Source organism: Schistocerca cancellata, chromosome 1, assembly GCF_023864275.1.
Source record: "Schistocerca cancellata isolate TAMUIC-IGC-003103 chromosome 1, iqSchCanc2.1, whole genome shotgun sequence".
NCBI classification, from domain to species: Eukaryota; Metazoa; Arthropoda; class Insecta; order Orthoptera; family Acrididae; genus Schistocerca; species Schistocerca cancellata.
The window spans coordinates 793995149-794018627 of NC_064626.1; the positions used below are offsets into that span (position 1 = coordinate 793995149).

Sequence of the window (23479 nt, forward strand, 5' to 3'; positions counted from 1 at the left end):
TTTGTTGGTGGTCATGCCCACAGAAAAGGCCATGCAGAAGTTACAGCAGTGTCTGTACATGATTGCTTTCACACACAACCCATCTAGGGACAATTTAGAATAAACGTGTGACATGACTGAAACAGGACATGCTGTTTGGTTGCATAGAATAGGTATGATCTGAAATGGCCAAGAATATCTTGTAGATTAGGTGGAAGGCAGAATATCACTTTGGAAGAGAGAGACTATTGTGTTATAGTCAGGGGCACACATGACACCCTCATATATTAGCTTGTTTAACAAATCCATGGCTTGGCCATATGTGCTTGTATGGCCCTTTTATATGCCAACCACTTATGAGTGATCTGGACAAAGCCTTCCCAGCCACTCAAGATTCTAAATGCCTTATCTCAGTCAGGTTCATTGAAGATATCTTCACAATCTGGACTCAAGGGTTAGACACACTATCATTATTCCTCCGCAGTTGCAGCAGCTTCTCTCCTATGAAAGTGCCAACAATATCTGAATCTTTCAACTTATCAAGATCCTATCTTCATAATTTCCTATCTTTCTGCAATTTCTTCAGTTTTAATCTGCAGTACATAATTACTAAATTATGGTCACAGTCCACATATGCTCCTACAAATATCTGGCAGTTTACAGTCTGGTTTTAAAATCTATATGTAACCATTATTTAATTTGTTTGAAATCTTGTGATGCCCTAGGGCTCTTCCACATACACAGCTTACTTTCATAATTCTTAAATCAACTGTTTGCAGTGATTAAATTGTGCTTTGTGCAAAATTCTCTCAGGGGCTTCCTGTTTTCTTCCTCCCCAGAGTTCATATTCTCCTCCAATTTTCCTGTCTTCTATTCCTATTATCGAAATCCAGTCTGCCATCAGAATTAAATTTTTTTTCCCTTAATTTGTAATGAGTAATTTGTTTTACCTTGTAATACATATGTATAGTCTCTTCATCACACAAGCCAAAATAAAACAAAACAAAGGACACCAAGTGGTCAACATTTTTACTGGCAACAGTTTGGCAGTGGCCATTCATCCTGGTAGACAGCTGGTTGCTAGTCATACTGACATAAAAAGCTGTGCAGTGTTTGTAGCTGAGTTTGTGTATAGCATGGCAGCTTTCACATGTGGGCCGGCCTCTGATGGGGTAGGATAAACCTGTGCAGGACTAGGGTAGAAAGAGCTGGGTCGGTGGATTGGGAGGTCTTGGACCTTGGTCTTATACAGGAATACGGTCCTTGAGGCAACAGGCAAGGAGTGGGACTGGTAAGAATTAGGATGTCATGTAGGTTCATTGGGTGATGGAACATCACTTTACAAGGGGTAGAAAGGATTTTGGATAGCATGCCCATCATTTCACGGCATGAGAAAAGATATAGAAGGGGTGATGAAGGATAAGGTTCAACTGTCTCACTCCAGGATGATATTGAATGATCACCTTCACCATGTTCTGCTGCCCACTGGCTCTGACAATTGTGCATCACATGCCTTGCACGTGCAGCTGCTACTCCCCTCTCCCGCATTCTTAGCCAGCAAACCAGCTGCATCCCTTGGGCCGCTAGCTACCAGCCCCATCCCCTCTCCCTGCCTCTCACTCACTTTATCCACCCTACGCTAGTCCCCTTGCTGAATTGCAGCACTACCATTGTGTGCCCAGCTGACACCATGCAGAGCTGTGACACTCTCTCTCTCTCTCTCTCTCTCTCTCTCTCTCTCTCTCTCTGTGTGTGTGTGTGTGTGTGTGTGTGTGTGTGTGTGTGTGTGTTTCCTCCACCTTGAAAAAGGGTTACTTCGAAAGCTAGCAAGTTTTCTTTCTTTTTGTGTGTGCCTCTTGACTACTCAACGCTTCTGCTTTTTGGTGAGTGGTCTCCTTTACTCCTAAATTATTTACATACTAACAGAATTTTCCAAGAAAATTATGCATCAAAAATAGATTATTATAATCACTAACAACAAATAATATGGGGTGGTAAACTGCAAGGAAATGAGTGTATCAATTCTAACTACTGTGAAGAGGTCTTTGAAAAATGTGTGGCTATCTACTTTATCCAATATCCTTACCACCCTAGAACATCATACCATAAGACAACAGGGAGTGAAAATGTAGTACAAAATAAGCGTGATCAGGACTTGAAGAAAGAGGAATTTTCAAACGAACTCAAGATAAAAAGATATTGTGAGTTGCCATAGCAACCATTAGTAACAAGGCAGGGAAATTCCTGAATGAGATTTTCACTTTGCATCAGAGTGTGCGCTGATATGAAACTTCCTGGCAGATTGAAAGTGTGTACCAGACAGAGACTCGAACTCGGGACCTTTGCCTTTTGTGGGCAAGTGCTCTACCAACTGAGCTACCCAAGCAGTTTCGTATCAGTGTACACTCTGCTGCAGAGTGATAATTTCATTCTGGAAACATCCCCCAGGCTGTGGCTAACCCATGTCTCCACAATATCCTTTCTTCCAGGAGTGCTAGTTCTGCAAGGTTTGCAGGAGAGATTCTGTGAAATATGGAAGGTGGGAGACGAGATACTGGCAGAAGTGAAGCTATGAGGATGGGGCATGAGTCGTGCTTGGGTAGTTCAGATGGTAAAGCACTTGCCCGCGAAAGGCAAAGGTCCTAAGTTCAAGTCTCGGTCCAGCACACAGTTTTAAACTGCCAGGAAGTTTCATCCAGGGAAATTGTTTCACAAAATTCCACAAGACGGGAAATGAATACTTTGAAAGAGAGCACAGATTGACCTAAGGAAGTAATAATGATTATTCAGTCGAAAATCCCAGGTGTTATTATACACGTTGTTAGTTCATGAGTAGATAATATAGGACGAACTTTTAAAGAAAAAATAGTCAACTTTGACATTTTAAATGTAAGTAGTTTGGCAGAACCATTTGAACTAATTAAAGATCGAGAAGTTACCAAGCGTATAATCTCCGGATGGTTGCTTTTTCCGAACGTAATGATGCTGGTAAGGTTATGGACCACTTGTCGGAAGAATTCAAATTTATCAAGGATGGAATAGAAAATAGAATAACTTTGCCTAATGTTGTGTTACCGAGTAAAGTGGTGATTGTTTTGTCGGGGGAGACTTTCACACAAAATTTAACAAGAAGTACTGGTTTGCACTTGCTCAAGTGAGGTTAAGGTCAGATCCATGGAATCTGGGCGGAGTCACATCTGTCTCCCAGGGATGTTCTGTGTTGACGGGCGGAGTGACGGCCATCGGATCCCTAGTTGTTTTCGGTGTTTCTTCTGCAATAAAATTTTCCTGCACTGAACTACCCCAACTTCTTACACTGTCCCCCTACTTCTTACGCTATCACTCTACTTCTTATACTGTCCTATCAACCACCATTATGAGAAGTCGTCCTCGGTTGTTAGAGGATTGTGCCCATTAAGTCGCCTTTATGCTCCGCTCTAGTCAGTGGTGGTCCTGATTTTAATGCCAACAGCAGCCGAGGCTCTCCACGTATAGTTAGGTCCTATTTTTGCCTAAGCTGCTCTTTGAAAGGAATCTCTTATCCAGTTGATCTATGCAAACCTTGGTGCAGATTAATAAAATGCAAAGAATATTGTATTAATAGAAAATATGATTTTGTATGAATCATTACATAATTGTGATAATATGATACATAATTTAATACGTAATGCAGAATGTTTTTTACCTTTTATGAGATGTGATCTATAGGGGAGGGTTTCTATTAGTTTTTGGAGGGGTGGGTAGTGTAAGTACAAATATGGCTAAACAGAACACACACCACACCTCCCAAACGACCCTCGAAAACAAGTGTGGCTGATTTTTCACCATTTGCTGTTCCATAGATGTTGCTAAGATTTTTCTTTGGAGACCTCAAGAGTGAAGGAGAATGTCCGTTCTGTAATAGACAATTAACACCATACCTCCTCCGGTTTTGACTCAAGTACCGACAAGGTAGGGATCCTGGGGAAGGGGGGTGGGAAGGGTTTCCTGTCTTTGAGGCTAACTTCTTACACTTCTTCGATCTTAGCAACCATTTCTACTTTTTCCTCTCTTACTTCTCATTTGACTACCTATCTATCTTTCGCTCTTTCCATATTCAACTACTTCTATCGCAGAAGTCCTTCTCATTTTCCGTGGTTTCCAATAAGTTCTACAAATGGTTCAAATGGCTCTGAGCACTATGGGACTTAACATCTGAGGTCATCAGTCCCCTAGAACTTAGAACTACTTAAACCTAACTAACCTAAGGACATCACACACATCCATGCCCGAGGCAGGATTCGAACCTGCGGCCAAAGCGGTCACGCGATTCCAGACTGAAGTGCCTAGAACCGCTCAACCATTGTGGCCGGCTAAGTTCTACATCGTACACACGTGTGTGTGTGTGTGTGTGTGTGTGTGTGTGTGTGTGTGTGTGTGTAGTGCCTACGTGCATAAGTAAAAACTATGCTTATTTTACATCGAGTATACCTACGTAGGGAGCGTGAGTAATTAAGGAGAGCATAAGCCAGAGAGGAAGGGTTTGTGATAATTGTTAAGGAAGGTCAGTCTGACAAATATTTTGACGACTGGTAGGATAGTGAGACTCTTGTAACACAAGTAAACACATTTGTATGAATAGTGTATAGAGGTAGAGTACATACCAAGAGTATAAAAGTTGAAAAGTAGGAGGAGGACTCTAGGGTACTAAATGAAGTATTAAAAAGTGAGTGCGAAGTGTGAAATAGATTTTGTAATTTTACCAGAGGATATTTAATTATAGTGCACATAAAGATGTATACTTGAGTAATGAATCTAGAGGCCTACTCAGAAAGGATAAGGAGGGTGCACCCAGCATTTATTGGATATAAAGGGCAGATAGGCAGACTTAAGAAAGGCTGACCTATACTGTCGGACAGGGCCACCATAGGAGAATAGGAATTTAAAGCGGCGTACCTACCAAAATGGAAGGAGAAAAGGCACTAATAGGGTCAACCCACATGTAAGGTATAGATGCTGATCAAAGGGGAAAAGGACAGTATCGTGACAGAAGTCACACATTTTGTAGGAATTATTCTGGTAAGTGTGAATTCTATATTTCACAACCATTATTATGTTTTCTGAGTGTCAATAGGAACATTTTATTTTGTCCAGAGTTCCTCCAGACTACAGACTACTATAAGTAATGAGGCCATTATGTACTAAAGAGGTAGTACAGAGAATTAGAGCAAAGGATGAAATATTCAAGGGTCCATGACACCTGAAATTTACGATTGGAAAAAGAGAGCTAACTCCAACGTGCATTGAAAGGTTCACATTTTATAACTAGTAGTAGACTGGAAAAAAGGAACGACCAAGCAATAAGAACAAGAGTATTTACGTTTATTGATAGAAAAAGATGTACTGTTGAAAACTGAAATGTTATCCTATGCGATATTAATGTACATGGTAATTACGTATAAAATATTGCATGTTTGATCTAAGGAAGGGGATATGTAGTGATTCGAGAATTTCCACATAAATTTTAGAACCACATGACCTTCTGCCGCCTTGAACACGCGATGTTTTAAAGATAAGTGTGAGAGAGAGAGCCTATTTACTGTGCAACACAAGTCTGTGTGTGCAGGATGGATGTTTATCATGGGAAGAGAAGAGTTGCGTCAGACGAGCGACGCTGACAAGTGTTTGCCGCTCATGCCATAGAACCTGTATGGAGGATGCAAGGGATACCTACGTATTATTCCTTGGCAGTCGAATAACTTATTTTTATAGACAATTGAAACATGATATGTCTAGAGGCTCATACTTAATCTTGGTGTTAGACTTGCTTGAAGCAAGACCTGTTTTTGAATTTCTGGTGATTATTAAACCCACCACATTATAATTATAGTTAATAGTATCTGATGGTTATTGGCATAGCTGACTTGCAAGAGACTGTATGCTTATATGAAACTTGTGGAAATGAAAATGTACCTGAACTGAACTGAAAGTATGAGGGTACCAAGTTATTTCTAGTGTGTGTGTGTGTGTGTGTGTGTGTGAGAGAGAGAGAGAGAGAGAGAGAGAGAGAGAGAGAGAGAGAGCATTTTTTTTTTAGTTCCTTTAACCAGCATTTTTCTTCGAAGAAGAAGTTGTGGAGATTGACACCGCCGCATATCCGTAGAAGAGGATCGGCTGAACGTTTTAAGTAAGTCAACTGTAGTAAGAGAAGTGCGAAGTTCGCAATCCAGTTTTGTGCCGCTTCTCTTGTTGCTGAAACCATTAGAATATATGCAAGAACAGAACATGATACTCTTAGCTTCTTGATTGTTATTTCTATTGTTGTCTATTTTTGCTTGACTGTAAGGAATTTCACAAAGTGTTTCATTTAGTATTTGACCATTAATGTCTATTTTTAGCTGGTTGCATTAGTTAGCTTGAAGCTGCACAATTAGAGTTTATGTGCCATTAAGATAAACAGTTCAAAGTCAGTGAGTTTGTGAATGTCCATTTGTGCTGTGGCTGGTACAATTGAGCTGGGGCCCACAGTTAGTATGTTTGTATCATCATTAATGTTAAACTTTATATATAGTTCTTTAAATTAATTGTACTGCTGTATATGTAGGTGAAGCAAAAGAATGGCCCCAGTGTAGTCCTTACAAGAGGGATGTCATTAATTGCATAACAGTTTTCTTTCACAAGCAGGGACAAGAAGCATACACAAGAGTGAACCAGTATTACTCGCACAGTGACAGAATTCATATTGATGAGTCACTTTGTATACAATTTCCTGTCAAAATTGCATAAATAATACTGACTGTCATACAGATCTACGAGGAACTACAAAGTGTATACAAGCATGAATAAAATTATTTAAAACTACTTGTAAACATTTTCATTTGTACACAAAGAGCTTTATGGCAACACATATTATTCTGTATGTAAATTCATACAAAATATTACCAAATTCAGAACACGGACAAACCAAACTACTGTTGGCTTACTGATACCAAATTACATGTCACTCTAGATGAATGATGTGTAAACCTATGTCTATTTTACTGATGAATAATCTTTGTGAACTATAAACACTATCATTATTTAATATGGAAGAGTGCAACTGTTGCACGGTTTTGTTATGTATACTGCAGGGACACCATGTGTCTTCAAGGCAGGTCGGCAACTGCAGTAAGTGCACTAGGTGCAATACTTACATGGATGTCTATGCACTCTCCATGCATTGTCATCCTAGGCTGGAATAATGAGGATACACAGGAGTAAATGCCCCCAGAGTAACAATGGTGGTAATGATTCATGAAGAAACAGCACAAGACTGTAAAATTTGATGACAGGATTGTGTCAGATCTGGAGAGAATTAGATAGTGACGTTCTCGGATTAAGGAACACACACACACACACACACACACACACACACACACACACACACACAATTGGGTGGGGGATGGAGGGCGAGGGGACAGCGAGTTACATTAGGTTTGGACTAGGGAGGTTACGGGAGCGAAGGATGTGCTGTAAGGATAGGTCCCATCTGCGCAGCTCAGGAAAGCTGGTGGTTTTGGGAAGCATTGTGATGGGACGGGAAGTGAAGCACCCATTGAAATCTCGCATATTGTGCCACTGGGTGGTCCACCTTGTTTTTGGCAACACTTTGGCGGTGCTCATTCATTCTGATAGACAGCTGGATGGCTGTCATACCAATGAACAACACTGTGCAGTGGCTGCAGCAGAGCAGGTGTATGACATGGCTGCTTTCAGTGATGACCTGGTACTGGGTGACATGAGGGCCGCTTCTTTGCAGTTGGTTCTTAGGGTGGATGTGAGGATCAGGTGTGTGTGGGGTTACTGCTTGGAAGAACTGTTTGTATATTAGGCCTGGAGGATACTACCTGTCCACAAATGCCTTTTTCAGGACTTCAGCATACTGAGTGACAGAGTTTTCATCACTGCAGGTGCATCTGCCACAGTTGGCCAGGCTGTATGGGAGGGATTTTTTGGTGTGGAAGGAGTGGCTGCTGTCAAAGTGCAGGTATTGTTGGTGGGTTTGATGTGGACAGAGGTGTAGAGGAGGAGATCAGCATCTAGGAAGGTGGCACAATGGGTGGAGGAGGTCGAGGTGAAGTGGATGGGAGGAAGGTGTTGACATTGTGGACAAATGAGGATAAGGTGTCCTGGCCTGGGTCCAAGTTATAAAGATGTCATCAATAAACCTGAACCACACCAGGGGGGTTTGGGGTTTTGGGAAACTAGGGTTGGCATAGGAGGGTTCCATATGGGTGCCTATGGCTGTGCCACGAGTTTAACTGTATATCTTCCCTTCAAAGGTGAAGAGGTTATGGGTTAGGATTTAATTGAGTAGCTGTATGAGGAATGAAGTGGTGTGTTTGGAATCTGCAGGGCATTGGGAGAGGTAGTGTTCAATTGCAGCAATGCCATGGGCATGAGAGATGCTGGTGTACAAGGAGGTTCCATCTACAGTGACGAGAAGTGACCCAGGAGATAAGGGTGTTGGGATGGTAGAGCACTGGTGCAGGAAGTTGTTGGTCTCTTTAATGTGGGGGGCTACATTTTTGGGCAATTGGTTGCAGATATTGGTCAACAAGGGCCAAGATTCTTTCAGTGAGGGCACCGTAATTCCGTGCATTAGAATTTGTCACATTTTTATCAAAGAATATACGATGAATGTCTTTGAAGAAAATCTGCAATTTAGTTCCAAGAATTTGATGTTACATTAAAGCATCACACTTTCAGCACGATTCCAGATTGCAGAAGAAAAGAAGTCCGAGAAATTTACAGTCATGAACCAGAACTTCAGCAAACTAAATACTATTAATTATGTACAGCTCAGCTGCAAATTAAAACTACAAAAGCCAACACACTCATTGTAGGAAACATTACATTCTGGCTCCCTAGTGACTGGACCCAGAATATTTAATGCTGGAACAGCGTCAAATTGGTAAAGAATGTTGACAATAACTTGAAGCCAGGAATTAATCAAGAAAAAATTGAAATTTTAATTCAAGACTTACTGGGAAGTTATTGTTGTTATCACTGAAAACCAACTAAACAATAGCATGTTAAGAAGTACTATGTAACTACATACAAGCATGGGAAGTCAAGCATTTAAGAAGAAATAATTCTGTGATGAGTAACAATCAGACTTATCGGCAGAAAATTATAAATCACAAATCTAAAGACTGACCCAACAGCTACTACAGATGATGAATGTGTTATTGGGTCCCCATAACAACACAGCAAGTAGTAGTGTATCAATGGCAGTTTCTCACCAATCCAGACCAACCCGGTTTCTCTGAATGCAGCAAATCATCTCATTATCAGCATATCAGCACAGTGAGCTGCTCAACTAAGCGAAGTGAGCTGTATTGAAGCCAGCTTAAGCTTTTTGGTTGTCTGGTGACAGTGCGTGTTTTGTGTAGTGTAAGTCGATAATATACGTGTAACATTTTTTTAAAACTAAGTTATACACGCTTTTAACAGTTGTTAATTGAAGAAAAATAGTTGTAAACCTGTTACTGTTCTAATTATATGCCAGTGCTGACTAGGAGTATGGAAAATATAATGTAGGCTCTGACAGACTTAAAGCCTCAGGATGATGAGTTCAGGATGAATTGAATGCCAGGTTAGATAAGGCGAATAATAAGATAAGTAAAACCAATTCTGAATATAAATACAAATTTAGAGGCTCAACGCGTTAAGGTTGAACATGCTATTGCTGAAATAAATATCAAGTTGGACATAACAGAACCAGGAGAGATCAACACATTACTGACAAGTGAAGAAAAACTAGAAATAAACTAGCTGACCCACATGAATAATTCACACACTATCATAATCAGTCACCTGTAGGTAATATAGTAATTGAGCCATAAGTAAATACAAATATTTATTAATAAAACATATAATATTATTAATAGCAGTAACAAACATTAGTCTCATTGTGAAAAATCAGTATCATTATATACAATATGATTAATTGTAAACCATTCAAAAAGCAGATATTGTCTTTGTCAAGTTAATATGTTTGTCTGAAACTTATTTATTTTACAAAATTCATTGAAAACAATGTTAGCAGCTATAACAAGGTGTCTATGCAGACAAGGGAAAAAATTCCCGGATATCCCGTTTAAAAATATACTTTTTCCCAGGCGAAAATACACCTTTTCATGCTACGTGACAGTAGGTTTTCCGTAGACTTTTCCCTTGGAACTGTAAAACTTATCAATCCTTTGAATGGTTAATGTTTTATAAACTGGCATAGAGCTTCCTGGGGGGGGGGGGGGGGGGGCATGGTAGATAAGTTTTGGAAAGACCTTTGATATGCAGCAACAAATATGCTGCATATTTTCGAATTACGAAAGTATAAATTCGAATTGCACCAAACACAGCATGTTAATTTCTGGAGCATTGAAATTGAGATTGGGATGTCCTCCTGTAAGCCAGTCATATCTCATGCCACGTGATCTCTCCAGCTGATGACAGCAGATATTCAGAGCATAGGACATATGTTCTAGTCAGCCAATAGCAAGATCACTGTAACGTAGTGCGAACACACAAAGAGGAAAAGTTAATGGTTTACATTAATATACATAGTATAGCCCAATAACAGCTAAGCTTTCACATATAATATTGGTCTCGAAGGTTAATAAACTACAATAGAAGCTAAGCTTCCACACGTAATATTGGTCTTTTTGTGTGTGAGTTATACTTTAAGATACATCAAACAAATGTGCAAGTAAATTTAAAACGACATAAATGTTCGGTCTTCTGGGCTCGAAATTGTTGTAAGTAGCTGGTCCTCAAAGTTATCATTTTTAAACGCTCTGTGATTTAAGAAATTCATCCCACTTTCTCACACGTAACATAATTCATCTTGCATGAAAAACATTTACTTTGAAAGTAACACTTTTCAAACCACCATTCGCAATACTACCCCGAGACTATTAGAGATAGGTTCAATTTAGCAGTTACCAGAGAGCACCAGAAAACAGGTATTATTGCGTGTGCTGCAGTGGTGTAGGAAGCTTGCATGTGTGTATAAAGCACTAAGAGAGCTTACATTACGCCATAAAAGAAACAGGACATCAGAGGATACTCCAAAAGCATTGGAATTTTGTAAACCATACTAAAATGCATAATTCAGTTTGAAGTGCACATTGTTTTTTTTTTTCCAGATTCACAATTAAGTAGGTTCCATCTGATATTAAGCTTTTCAGTGTGGTCTTTGGGACGTAAATTTTCTTAGATTACCAGTACTGTACTATTTCGTGTTTGGTTCTTTATTATGGCATAATGCCATACATGGCAGAAGATGAAAACATGCATTTGAAATTCAGTGAACACTTGGAACTAGCCAATAGTGTGGAATGAAACACTTCGTTTCGAAAGTATTGATTGCCTCAGCGGAAAGATTAATAAAGCCAAATTTCTTTGGCAAACTGACAAAAAAAAAACTTCATTGTTCTGCAAGGTGATTAATGCTTGACTGCTAATACCTTGGAAACAAAATAAAATCAGAAAACTGAAAGTAATAAAATATTTTTGCCATCTGTAATTATGTGAATGTATTTTAATTCACTTGATAGCTCCCAGACACAGAAATCAGTTTTGTTTTCATTTGACATGGGAGCTATAAATGAAGAGCAAGCAGTGAAATCACTTAATGCAAACACAAGTCACATGGAGATTAACCCCCTCCCCACTACAGATCGGACAATTCTGCGCATGCGCGAATCTGGCAGATACGGCGTGCAAGAAAAATTTTTCTCATTAGCATCTGGCTGCTTGCTGCTACAGCTAACAGCCACACTTCAAGTAGCAGGAAGCGGGAGAAGGCACTGTTCATATGTGAGTCAACAGTGCAAGCGCACGAGTCCGCTGGCAACTGGTCAAATGAACCTAATTTAAACAGTTGTGACGCCACGCTCATAAAAGCAGCTTATTGCTACGAAGTATTACGTAGTCTTCCCCCTAAGGCCTCTGACATATTTTTGCTGTTTGCAGACGCTTGTGTGTGCACGGTGTTTTGTCATTGTAAATGGCGCATTTCCTTCACAAATAAAGTTTTATTTTTTTCCTCTCGTTTATATTTTATTGCTGCAGTATCGTTCTCCAGTAGCAGGATACAGTAACATTCTTTGCTAGAGTATCAATTCTTACCAATCAAAACTACAAAAATTTAACTGAGAGCTAAAACAATGAAAAATTTCCGGAAGTCTGAAAAATTCCCGGGTTTTTCCCGGTTTTCTTCCGGATGAAAAAATTCCAGGTTTTTCCTGGATTTCCAGGTTGTCTTGGGTTGTATACACCCTGTATAATGTGATCATTGTTTACTAATGTGATCATTGTTTACTATGTGACCATTGTTTACTTCTTGGCTATTGGTGTCTTTAGCACAAAAATAAATATCCCTGAATGTGCAAACGCATGAAAAAGCCACATATAACTGTCCATGAGAAAAAAATAGGTTCTGGTAAAAAACAATTCTTCACTTTGAAGTGCCTAGCCTCGTGCTTTATTAATGGACAATTGAATGCTACTTTTATTGGGAATCATTTTCTTATCGTTTGGAAAGACATGGCTTGATCAGAAGATATGAGGTTAATGTGAGGTATGAGCACAGTTCTATTAGAGCCGGTGAATTTAGCAGTGATGATATACTAGCTTAAGTGCCTTACCACTAATCTTGCACTATTAATTAATCCCTGATTATCATTAAGATATTTCTCAAACATAACAATAGCACTTTTCTTTAAATGCAATTGATGAGATGGTTAACCGAGCGGATATAGAGAGTTCAGGAATTATATGAGGTACAACTGAATGTTGTTTATTTCTTCAAGTAGGACAGAATCAGAGCTAAGCTAAAACTTTGCCTCCCCTTGTAATAACTGGAAATGACATAGCCATGAAGTGAAGTGTTGTAAAATCATTTTTTGGACAAAGAATTGTGAAACATTTTGGTCACTGATTTCTGTAACATTGAATATGGTGGTAATAAAACTATTGTAACTACAATAACAATGTTTAGAAATTTTGATTCCTTCACTGAAGTAATCTGATTTTCTAAATCACCATTTCCCACTTTTAGTAAACATCAGGTGAAAACAGGATAGTGTCTGCCCTTATATTTTGAGTCACCTTTTGAATTTTAACATGAGACCATAAAGGTGATCATTTAACTGTAGTTTTTACAATGGCTATTCTATTGACATGTCTAATGATGGGTAACACATGATGGACATCTCCGCCAAACAGAATTATTTTGTCTCCACAATGGAGATTATTTATTCATAATGTCCCTTGAAAGTCAATCGAAAACATGTAGCGAGTCTTCAGGAACTGTTGAAATCTCATCCCAAATGATGAGATCAGTGTCACACAGAATTTGTTCATCCTTGGTTTGAGTGTGAGTTGATGAGACCAATTTGTTCAAGATGGATACAGGTAGTTTGAAAATCAAATGTGATGAGCATCTACTTGGTAGGAGACTGGTAGCAATGCCTGTCCATGCAACTGTTAAAACCATCTTATTTCCACCCCATAAATTTGATACAAAGTTTTGTTGATAAGTGTTTTACCAGACCTTCTCAGTGCCTCAATGGCATGACAACTGGGGGTCTTATTTCTTAGTCAAGACTTCCTCATCTATGACTTCTGTTCTTCGTTTAAGTTTTTTTAAGCTGTACCACTGTTTGTACATTCTTCTTCTACATCATAGGCTTCTGTTGTGTGTTGCGAGATGTTTGCAACAGGAGGTTGAAGGTTGAATAGTTGGCAAAATCTGCCATGATATTTGAAAACGTTCTCCAATTCTAACAGTGTGAAGTTGTAGGAAATGGTACTTACCTCCTGTGATGATGAATGTTGATGTAATTAACTTTATTTGCATAGAACACAACACTTACTTACAGAAAGTTAACAACTCCAGATGCTGTTGTACATAATAGTAAAATAAGACTGTCAACAGATGGTGCCTTTTAAATTCTTTGCATTGATGTGTATGACTGAAATTGCATGATAGACTACATTTACGTAAACAATCTAAACAACTGTTGTGGATATTAGTTAAATAGAGCATCAATAGATGGCACTTTCTACATTGCTTTTATAAAAATATTTTTAAAATAAAGTAAAAAGAACTATTTGCGTATTTTTCAGCATAGTGTTTCAGAAATCTTGAAAATGATGTCTCAATCATTAATTTTTATTAATTAATAAGGGAAATATGCAAACAGCCTTGCCGCAGTGGTTAACACCAGTTCCTGTCAGATCACCGAAGTTAAGGACTGTCGGGCTTGGCTAGCACTTGGATGGGTCACTGTCCAAGGCTGCCGAGTGTTGTTGACTAGCAGGTTGCACTGAGCCCTTGTGAGGCCAATTGAGGAGCTACTTGACTGAGAAGCAGTGGCACCTGTCACAAAAATGACATCGGGCAGGAGAGCAGTGTGCTGACCACATGCCCCTGTGTATCTGCATCCAGCGACACCTAAGGGCTGAGGATGACAAGGTGCCTAGTCTGTGCCGTTGGGCCTTCAGGGCCTGTTTGAAGGGTGTTTATTTGTTTTAATAAGGGAGATATGGCATAGTGACAAAAAAAAAAAAAGACCTGAGAAATAATATATATGATAATAAAATATCCAAGTCACAACCTAAAATTTCAACTTGAACAGGTTTGTTACATATCGAAATTATTATGCAGTGTGACCTGGTGAAGAATGAAGCTGATAGCAATTAAGAGACATAAAGAAAGATTTAAAACAGCTCAAAGATTTTACACAGTAGGTGTTGACTGAGGTACACAGACAAATCACAATACTATTATCAGACTAAATCTTTTAGTACATCAGAAAGACTCAGCTATAACTAAGGTTGCAGGCTCTATTGTTACAACATGGGAGGAGTGCATTAGTGATTTAACTGAACAAAAAGTCAGAAGGCAAAGACGGAATCATTTGTTGGCACAACTCATTTCTCAGCTGAAACAGACAGGACAGATGCGGAATTCCAGAGGCTTTGTTTACTTGGGACATATAAGACTGAAGCACTACATTTCTTATAGAGAGGCCTTGCTTTGGATTCAACAGCAGCAAAATTGCCTGTTAGCTTGCAGGCATTATCAGCCTTCACGAGATACAAAAAGATTTAGTCTGAACGGCAATGTTCATTCATATTTATTAAAATAGTGTCATGTCATCACTAATTCCATGTGGAAAATATGGAATTATTTAACTATACACCATGGAAATATTTACAATGCATTTTAATTCATCCTTGAAATAAATGTTTATCCTGTAATACATTATAGTGTACGCTACAATATGCAGATGTTAGCAACGGCATACTGATGAGAGTAAGATTACGAAGAGTGAAATGTGTTTGATTTAGAACATGTTTAATGATGCATTAACTTCCAGGCTAGATAAAAATGGTATTGTGAGTATCCATAGCAGTGTAAGTGACACTATCTTTGGATAACCTAATATTTGTTTTCTAAAGATTAATTCAATGGTAATAAATACTATCTACAATAAGATACTGCTGAGTCAGGTACGATTACTGGCTAAGATGGTGAAAAGGAGCACTTGAAATGTTGACAACAGGGTAAACCAGACAGCCAGGTATGTGTTTACCGTAATGTAGGAGTAAGTTTGTCTCAAAATAACAAGTGCAAAGGAGAGAGAGATATTGAAGTTGTAAACAGGATGATGTACCCTAATATGTACTGTACGGAAGGAATAAAGCAAATGTACCGAGGAAGGAGGACCTACATCTGCGATGAAATGAAGAAACACATATGGGACATCACCACCAAGAAATATATAGCACTGGGTGTGAGAAGTCTTTCTGAGGAAAGAGGTGTTATAAATGTGACTTCACAGGCTTTGCTGGCATAAGTCTTTAAAGTCTCTTCAGGTTTGCTGCTGGACCACTCAAAGACTGTTTTCACACTCGGGCTGGCTACACAAGCACATTCTGTTTTGATGCGGGCTAGGTGTTATCAACAGTGGTAGAATAATAACAATTCTGAAACTTACTCCAATGTTGTAGAAAAGAGAAACTTACTTGAGTTATTGTGGACTGCTACGGATAGTGAAATAGGTATTATACTGCATATGAAGAAAGTGTCTGAGTTTGTAAGGTAAAAACATTGAAAGCTTACAAGATAGAAGAACCATAGTATACATAACTTGAAGACACTAGGTACTCAAAATCTAGCTCCACCTTATAGTTAGGACGATGAAAAGGGATAAAATTAATATGCAATATATGGCTTCCTGAACTAGTTGTGTCACAGAACGATCTGCCATCGCAAAGAATTTTCTCTTACACTTAAGTTTGGAAAAGAGAGTTAGGAAAATGGTAATGCAGTAGACTGAAGAAAATGACTGTCGAGAAGAATTGGTAAAATGCATTATATACAAACAAAACAAAATAAATGTTTGGAGGTAAGTGTAAATATGAATTTGACTTATGTTGACGGTTTATTGTGTGCATATGTAATCACATTGTCCTTATGGACCAATGAAATCTCGTATTATAAAATTAAGAATAAGATGGGAAGGATTAAAAAATTATAAAGTAGACAAAAACCTTTAACTTTCATTAGGTAAAGCCGTTAGATAAGATGTTAAATGCACTTGCTAAAAAAGTCATGTACATGTAGCAAAGAATAAGCAACAATTTAAGTCTATGTAATGTGTAGTGAGATCATTAGTCCAAGTGGGGGAATATGTAGCATTACATATCACGCCAGAGGAGTGATGTGTAACTGTATGTCTGTCTATTGATGAATGATGGTTTTGAACTATAAACAATATAATGATTTAAATATTTAGGAGAGTGCACCTGATGTGAATTTTTGTTATGTATTTTGCCTGTGCCAAGTATACTGATGGATGCGGAGTCCCTTCAGGGAGAGGGCACTGACTGAAATAACTGCACTAGATGAAGTACGTACTTGGACACTGGTGTATGCTCCATGCACTGTTGCCCTAGGTTGGGGTGGTGCAGCAAACCACCAATAAATGGCCCCAGCATAAAAATGCTGGCAATGATTCATGAAGAAACAACAGAAAATTGAAAAATTTGATTCATGACAGTCTTCTGTCAGATTTGGAGATTATAAAATCGAGGCATTCCTGTATTAAGAAAGTCTTGTATACAAGAATTTAGTGTACTGTGATCGAGGAATAAACGAAGAATGTCTTTGAAGAAACTCTTCGCATTTATTTCCAAGAATTTGATATTATATGTTAAAGCATCTGACTTCCAGCATTATTCCAGATTGCAGAGGAAAAAAAGTCTGAGAAATTTACACATCAAATGAAATATTATCCAGTAATTATAGCTGAAATACTATCCACTAATTATAGCACAGTTGCAAATAAAAACTATGATAGTCAACATACTCAATGCAAGAACATTGCATTTCGATATGAATTACCACATTAGGAACTGTGGCTTCAAATTTTTGCAGACTGATTCAGCACTTTAGCTCACTGACCATGAATGTCTTGTGCTGAATCATGCAAATTTAAAATCAGTGATTAGACACTTTAAAACTACAATGTAATGATAAAAACTAACCACTTCTTTTCTGCTGACCTGATGTTCTGCAGACTGCTGGTTCAGAATAGGCCACATAACAGAAGTTATTGCTGGATGCTGTCTAACTTCCAGAATGATTGGTTTCACTGAGAACGTTTTAAAATTTCCCCTTTTTATCCATTTGCTGAAGATCCCACCACCTGCTGGAAAAATCTGCAGCAGAAACAGAGAACCACACATTTATTCAGGTTAGGAACATTTGGTGAAAAAACACAGTTTTACTAGCTTAGCGGCTACTGCTTTGTTGCATAGACTGTATGGCTAGCACTTTTTTCCCTTTCTTTAATCAAATTCATATGTTGTTATGCCCATTGCTTATGTGTAAATCTATACACTGTGCAAATAGTGCATCTAGTCTACGCAAACTAAGCTGTAGAAGGGTTTTAAAATTTAATAAAGAAGTTCATACAAGATTTGCACATTTTTAAGAAAATTGAATTGAATTTATGTATCAGGGCGTCTACAGATTTTTAGAGGATGAAATTCATCACCTTTCCATGACTTTTACATTACATCTTTAGTTACATTCAGGATCTCATGAAAATGTGTGTGGTACAAATGAAAGTTGAATGTAATCATTCTTATGTCTCTTATACTATAAGTGAGCATGAATAAAGTAACTATATATAACTTGTATAACAATGAAAAATTCAATTATTGATAATATAATGTAAATGGATAGATAACGAATTTACTCACCATGTGAGAGCAAGCTAACTTTTACAAGCTTCCAGAGCCAGTGGTTCCTCCTGGCAGAAGAGTTGAAGGGGAAAGAACAGGGGTTAAGGAAAAGGACTAGAGAGGTTTAGGGAAAGGGATACAACACAGAAAAGTCACCCAGAACCCCGGGTCAGGGGAGACTTACTGGACGGGATGACTTCCTTGTCATACTGTCCGGTAGGTCTCCCCTGACCCGGAGTTCTGGGTGACTTTTCTTAACTGTATCCCTTTCCCTAAACCTCTCTAATCCTTTTCCTTAATCCATATTCCTTTCCCCTTCAACTCTTCTGCCAGAAGAAGGAACCACTGGCTCCGAAAGCTTGTAAAAGTTAAATGCTTTTGTGTGTGTGCCCCCTGCTGCCACTTGGGGAGTAGATTTTTTTTATCTATCCATTTACATTATTTACATCTAAAAACAAAGATGATGTGACTTACCAAACGAAAGTGCTGGCAGGTCGATAGACACACAAACAAACACAAACATACACACAAAATTCAAGCTTTCGCAACAAACGGTTGCTTCATCAGGAAAGAGGGAAGGAGAGGGAAAGACGAAAGGATGTGGGTTTTAAGGGAGAGGGTAAGGAGTCATTCCAATCCCGGGAGCGGAAAGACTTACCTTAGGGGGAAAAAGGGACAGGTATACACTCGCACACACACCCATATCCATCCACACACACACATACACGAAATGCTGAAACTTGCGGTGTAAATGAAATAATAATTTCTGAAAAACATATGCCTGTCGTTAATATCTCTTGTGTGTGACAGGCCACTGTCCTGTATCCACGATAGATCAACAGAAAAGACAATTTTTGCTAGAAATTCTAAATTAGTAGTTGCTCCAAGGAAAACGCCGATAAAATTATGGAAACAGTTTTCACTCAGAAACTTTTCTGAACATGCTATATACTATTCCAATACGGATTACAATGACCACACTGAATTTATTACAGTTGCCAGGTGTTCTACTCACTCTCTATTTATAAATGAAATGGAAAAGTTCCATAACATTCTTCTGGATTGCAGACCATCTCATATTATAAAATGATGAATCAACATTTCGACCACAACCACAAGTGGCGTTTATCAGAATACTTCTACAACTCAGAGAAATTTTATGGAAACTGACTCCATCCTCAAATGTCTACGATCAGACAAAAGTAGGAGGAATTCTTTCATCTAGAATACAGTTAAGCACACTCTCTACAGAGAAAACTTGCAAATGTAGAATATTTGCTTCAGGACTAATGTAAAAACTATTGTCAAAAAATATATATAATTTTCTCTTCAGCTATCTGTTTTACTTACTGCAAGAGAGCACTTCTCAATTGTCATGTCTTCAGCTATCACCAGTCTCAAGCAGAAATAGGAAATATGGGAAATTGTGGCACAATACTTACATCTGGATAGTAGATACACCAGGCAATAGCATTGAATACAATGAGAATGCAATGTTTGGGAACATTTCAACTTTCTCTTCTGGGAAGTTAGGAGGAAAGTACATTGTTGTGACATAACTGAGCCTTGGTCACATCGGCAAAATCATTATGAATTAAGTATTGATTTAAAAGTAATGAAACATATTTCAGAAGAATGTAATGAAAGAAAAGAATAAGAGAAGCTACGTATTGTATAAATGGAAAATACAGTGCGAAAGAAGAAAGAAGAAGAAGAATGAAGGTGGGGAGCATCAAAAATGACAGACTGTGATAGACGGAGAATAAAGGTCGATTGACACTGGACACCAATGGGACAGAAAGGAAGGTCACCTTCAGGTGGAGTGTGTTCACACTGGAATGAGTGTCAACAAATCATCACTTTGCTTAACACAGTACTGTATGTTCAAAATAGGGTTATGAGGTATATCTGAAATAGTAAATTGAGAATGAATTTATACAAATTCAAAGGTATTCAAAACATATGAATGAAAATGTAGTTCAGCTCTGTAATGCCAAAAAACCTTGTTAGTATTTAAATTGTATTGCAGAGGTAAGGAACGGAGCGGGCAGGAGGAGGGGAGAGAGCTGAAATTAAGATAATGTTTTTCACGAGTAGTCTTGAACTTAGCCAGAAAACAACAAGATGGAAGCGAAAGTACAATAAATAATCAAAACTTAATGATGCAGCATCCCCATCCCAAAAAGAGGTGTTGGACGGAGGGGGGGGGGGGGGGGGGGGGTTAGCATGCCAAAGGGGTGGAATAAAAGGAGAAACTACTCTCCAGTTTGTTGTTGTTGACCAGTTTTATAAATTAGGTCGTCTCTGACAAGTGACAAATACTGCACTGCAGCTGTACTCCACATTCTTTTAAGGATAAGCAACTGGGATTCCATTTGAAGTAGAAATGGTTGAGGGCCAGTTTGTTGGCAACTTGGGTGTTTTTAGCATCTTTACAACAAAATAAATCTCATAAACATGCTTCTGTACATATACTTTTCTTTGGCCTTCGGTCAAGATGGGGAAATAACTGAACATTCAGTAATTAACCCCGGAGTGGGCAATCTATGTATAATGTGCGCCACCCATAAATAAAATTGTCTTGTACCATTCCATTGTTGTCTTATAATTGTGAGTCTGCACCTCCGCCACCATTCTTGCTTTATCTAACACAGTGATAACGTGTGTTGGCATATGTCCAAGTGAACATCAGCAATACAAACTAAACAGCGAGCTAGGTTAGAATAAACGTAGGATCCACACAAGAAAATGCCCCAGATTCTGAGCTACCAGCACAATTCCACAATAAGGCAATTGTCTACAAGACAATTAGTAATTGAATAAGCATTTGGCTGGGATCTGAGGCAATCGCACCATTTAATGCTTCGAGTGGTTCATTACTGTGGGTTAACACTTGTACACAGCAACAGAGTGATAAAATCAAAGATTATTTTATTATTGTTTAATTAAACAGTGATTTAGCTCACATAATATATGTTTATTTTATTATTGTTTAATTAAACTAAGATTAAACTGTAATTTTGTTCATACATGTTTATTTTGGTACTATAATAACAGATATTCTTTACACATGTACAAAGTACGTCATGTGTCTGCTCGTGTTACGAAAACTGTCACGTCTGCTTTGAGGGTTAACAAATGAGACTATGAAGTAATCCACATTTTTCTACGGCAAGTCAACAGCAATTATGTATATTCTGAATTATTGCAGTGGGATAATTATTGCTAAGTATTTCAATGCTCTCTGATGATACAAAATGTAATAAATGAGTTGTCAGTCTGAGAGGATCTGAAGTTATAAAAGAGGCTAATAAACTGGCATCCCACTGAGACAATAAGATCAAATCAACACAGAACCTCTAGGTTGCTCAACAGCACTCACTCACAAGAGAAGCAAGAAAATTAATTGCAGGTCACTCCCACTTTAAAGTTGATTTTAAAGTTGATACTTACACCTCCTTTGAGTGTATGGTGCATTTCAGCATTATATTGTTTCAATGTTTGTGACACTACCTCAAAATATTCCTTCATCTCTGGCGAAGATTTTTCTGTGACAGCACTGTTGCATCTGCAACAAAATTTTTGTAACAATTTCAATAATATATGCCAGCTATTATAATTATATTTGCCAGCTGAATGTTTAAAATATCATTAGCTAATATACAGGTAGTAATGAACTTTAAATTCTATGAAGCTAAAATACAGAGTATTAGACTCAAACATGAAAACAATGAAAACTGAAAGCTATAAGACTATAAAGTGAGATTACGTTTATACAATTACCTCTTTTTTTATCTTTTTCATTCTACCATTAACACAACAAATGTACGTATCCAAACGCTATGATTTTTTTATCTTCTTTTGTTTTATGTCAACTTACAATTTCAGTTTCACCATTTTTGGTTGGACAACATGCACATGAAATATGTATATTCATGAATCACAAAGGTAAACAACATGGAGAAACAGTGAACACTGTAAGTACTTCACGTCCATTTCCACCTAGATCAGTAAAATTGGCCTCACTGAATATTAGTTTCAATCTGTACAAATCTGTACATTTGGTCATCTTCTGATCCAATTTTTGCGTTTGAAATGCATCACAAACAGTAAGCATTCAACATCTTGCTATGTTAAACATGAAATGTGACATGCCCTTGAATGCTTACAGTTTGACACACATTCCATTCATGGGATTTGTATCTGGATGTGGCCTCGTGTAAGACTGAAGCTATTAATCAACACCAATGGTAATAATTTAGATGTGAGAAAATTTACTCATGAAGTTATTTGGTATAAATCATTAACCACTGAGAAATAGCCAGAACCAAGACTACTTTGGGTATGCAACTTATCATACATACTTCACTAGGGAAAGAAATGAAGTTGACAGATGCAGAAATACAGAGTGAAATTGATCAATGCCACCTAGTTCAAATTTTACACACCTTGTCAGCAGCTGACAAACTCTTGACAGAACTGTGCCATCATAGCTTGAGAGTGCTCCTAAAAGTAGACCACGTGGTGGTAAGACACACAGTTGGGTGTGTGTTACTTCTATGGCAGTCAGCACCTGAAAAACATGTACTAGGACGATTATCCAGAGACAGCCTACAACTGAGTCGGTGAGAGAAGGTCCCTGACAGTTGTAGTGGGCTTGGTGCAGCTGTTTTGCATGTCTCCCTCAACCAACCACATAATGTGATTTTTTCTAGTCTTTGTTGCTGCCATCTGTCAGTGATTACCTCTCGTCGACTCGACTACAATGCTGCATTTTAAAATAATGCAAAGGCTATATGGTTTGATGTTAAATGGTGGGCTTTGCAGCATTCTTATACTAATGACAACGCAAGTTACATTAAGACAAAAACAAGATTACGAACTTCATGAACACATCATTCCAAAGTCATGAAGTAACATAAGAAAATCATGTGAATAAAAAATGAACTGCAAGGAACTTCTCTTTTTATGAGGTTACCGGTTTCAGTCTGTTTGAGACCATCTTCAGACCTGACACCATAATGTTAGATGGTGGCTGTGAACCGAGCAGGCTGTACGACTCCATGAACGCTGACTGCTCCTGGAGTCCTAGAACCTGCCCCGTTCACAGCCACTGTCTAAAATCGAGGTGCGAGGTCTGAAGATAGTCTAAACCAGACCAAAACTGGTAACCTCATAAAAAAAAAGTTTCCTGCAGTTTTGGTCATTCATGTTC

The 23479-nt window shown here is 38.3% G+C and overlaps 1 protein-coding gene across 3 annotated transcripts in view; it reads right to left on the reverse strand.

Annotated features, from left to right (window-relative positions):
- Nucleotides 1-23479, reverse strand: part of LOC126187769 (centromere protein I-like) — a 351829-nt gene that overhangs the window by 3620 nt on the left and 324730 nt on the right. For 2 of the 3 annotated variants that reach the window (XM_049929037.1, XM_049929054.1), the window contains exons 14-16: nucleotides 22713-22837; nucleotides 21718-21832; nucleotides 17563-17736 (exon numbers count right to left, since the gene is read on the reverse strand). In XM_049929037.1, coding sequence (XP_049784994.1) covers nucleotides 17563-17736; nucleotides 21718-21832; nucleotides 22713-22837 — 414 coding nt within the window. The remainder of the gene's footprint in view (nucleotides 1-17562; nucleotides 17737-21717; nucleotides 21833-22712; nucleotides 22838-23479) is intronic. The other variant, XM_049929046.1, reaches the window with a different exon arrangement.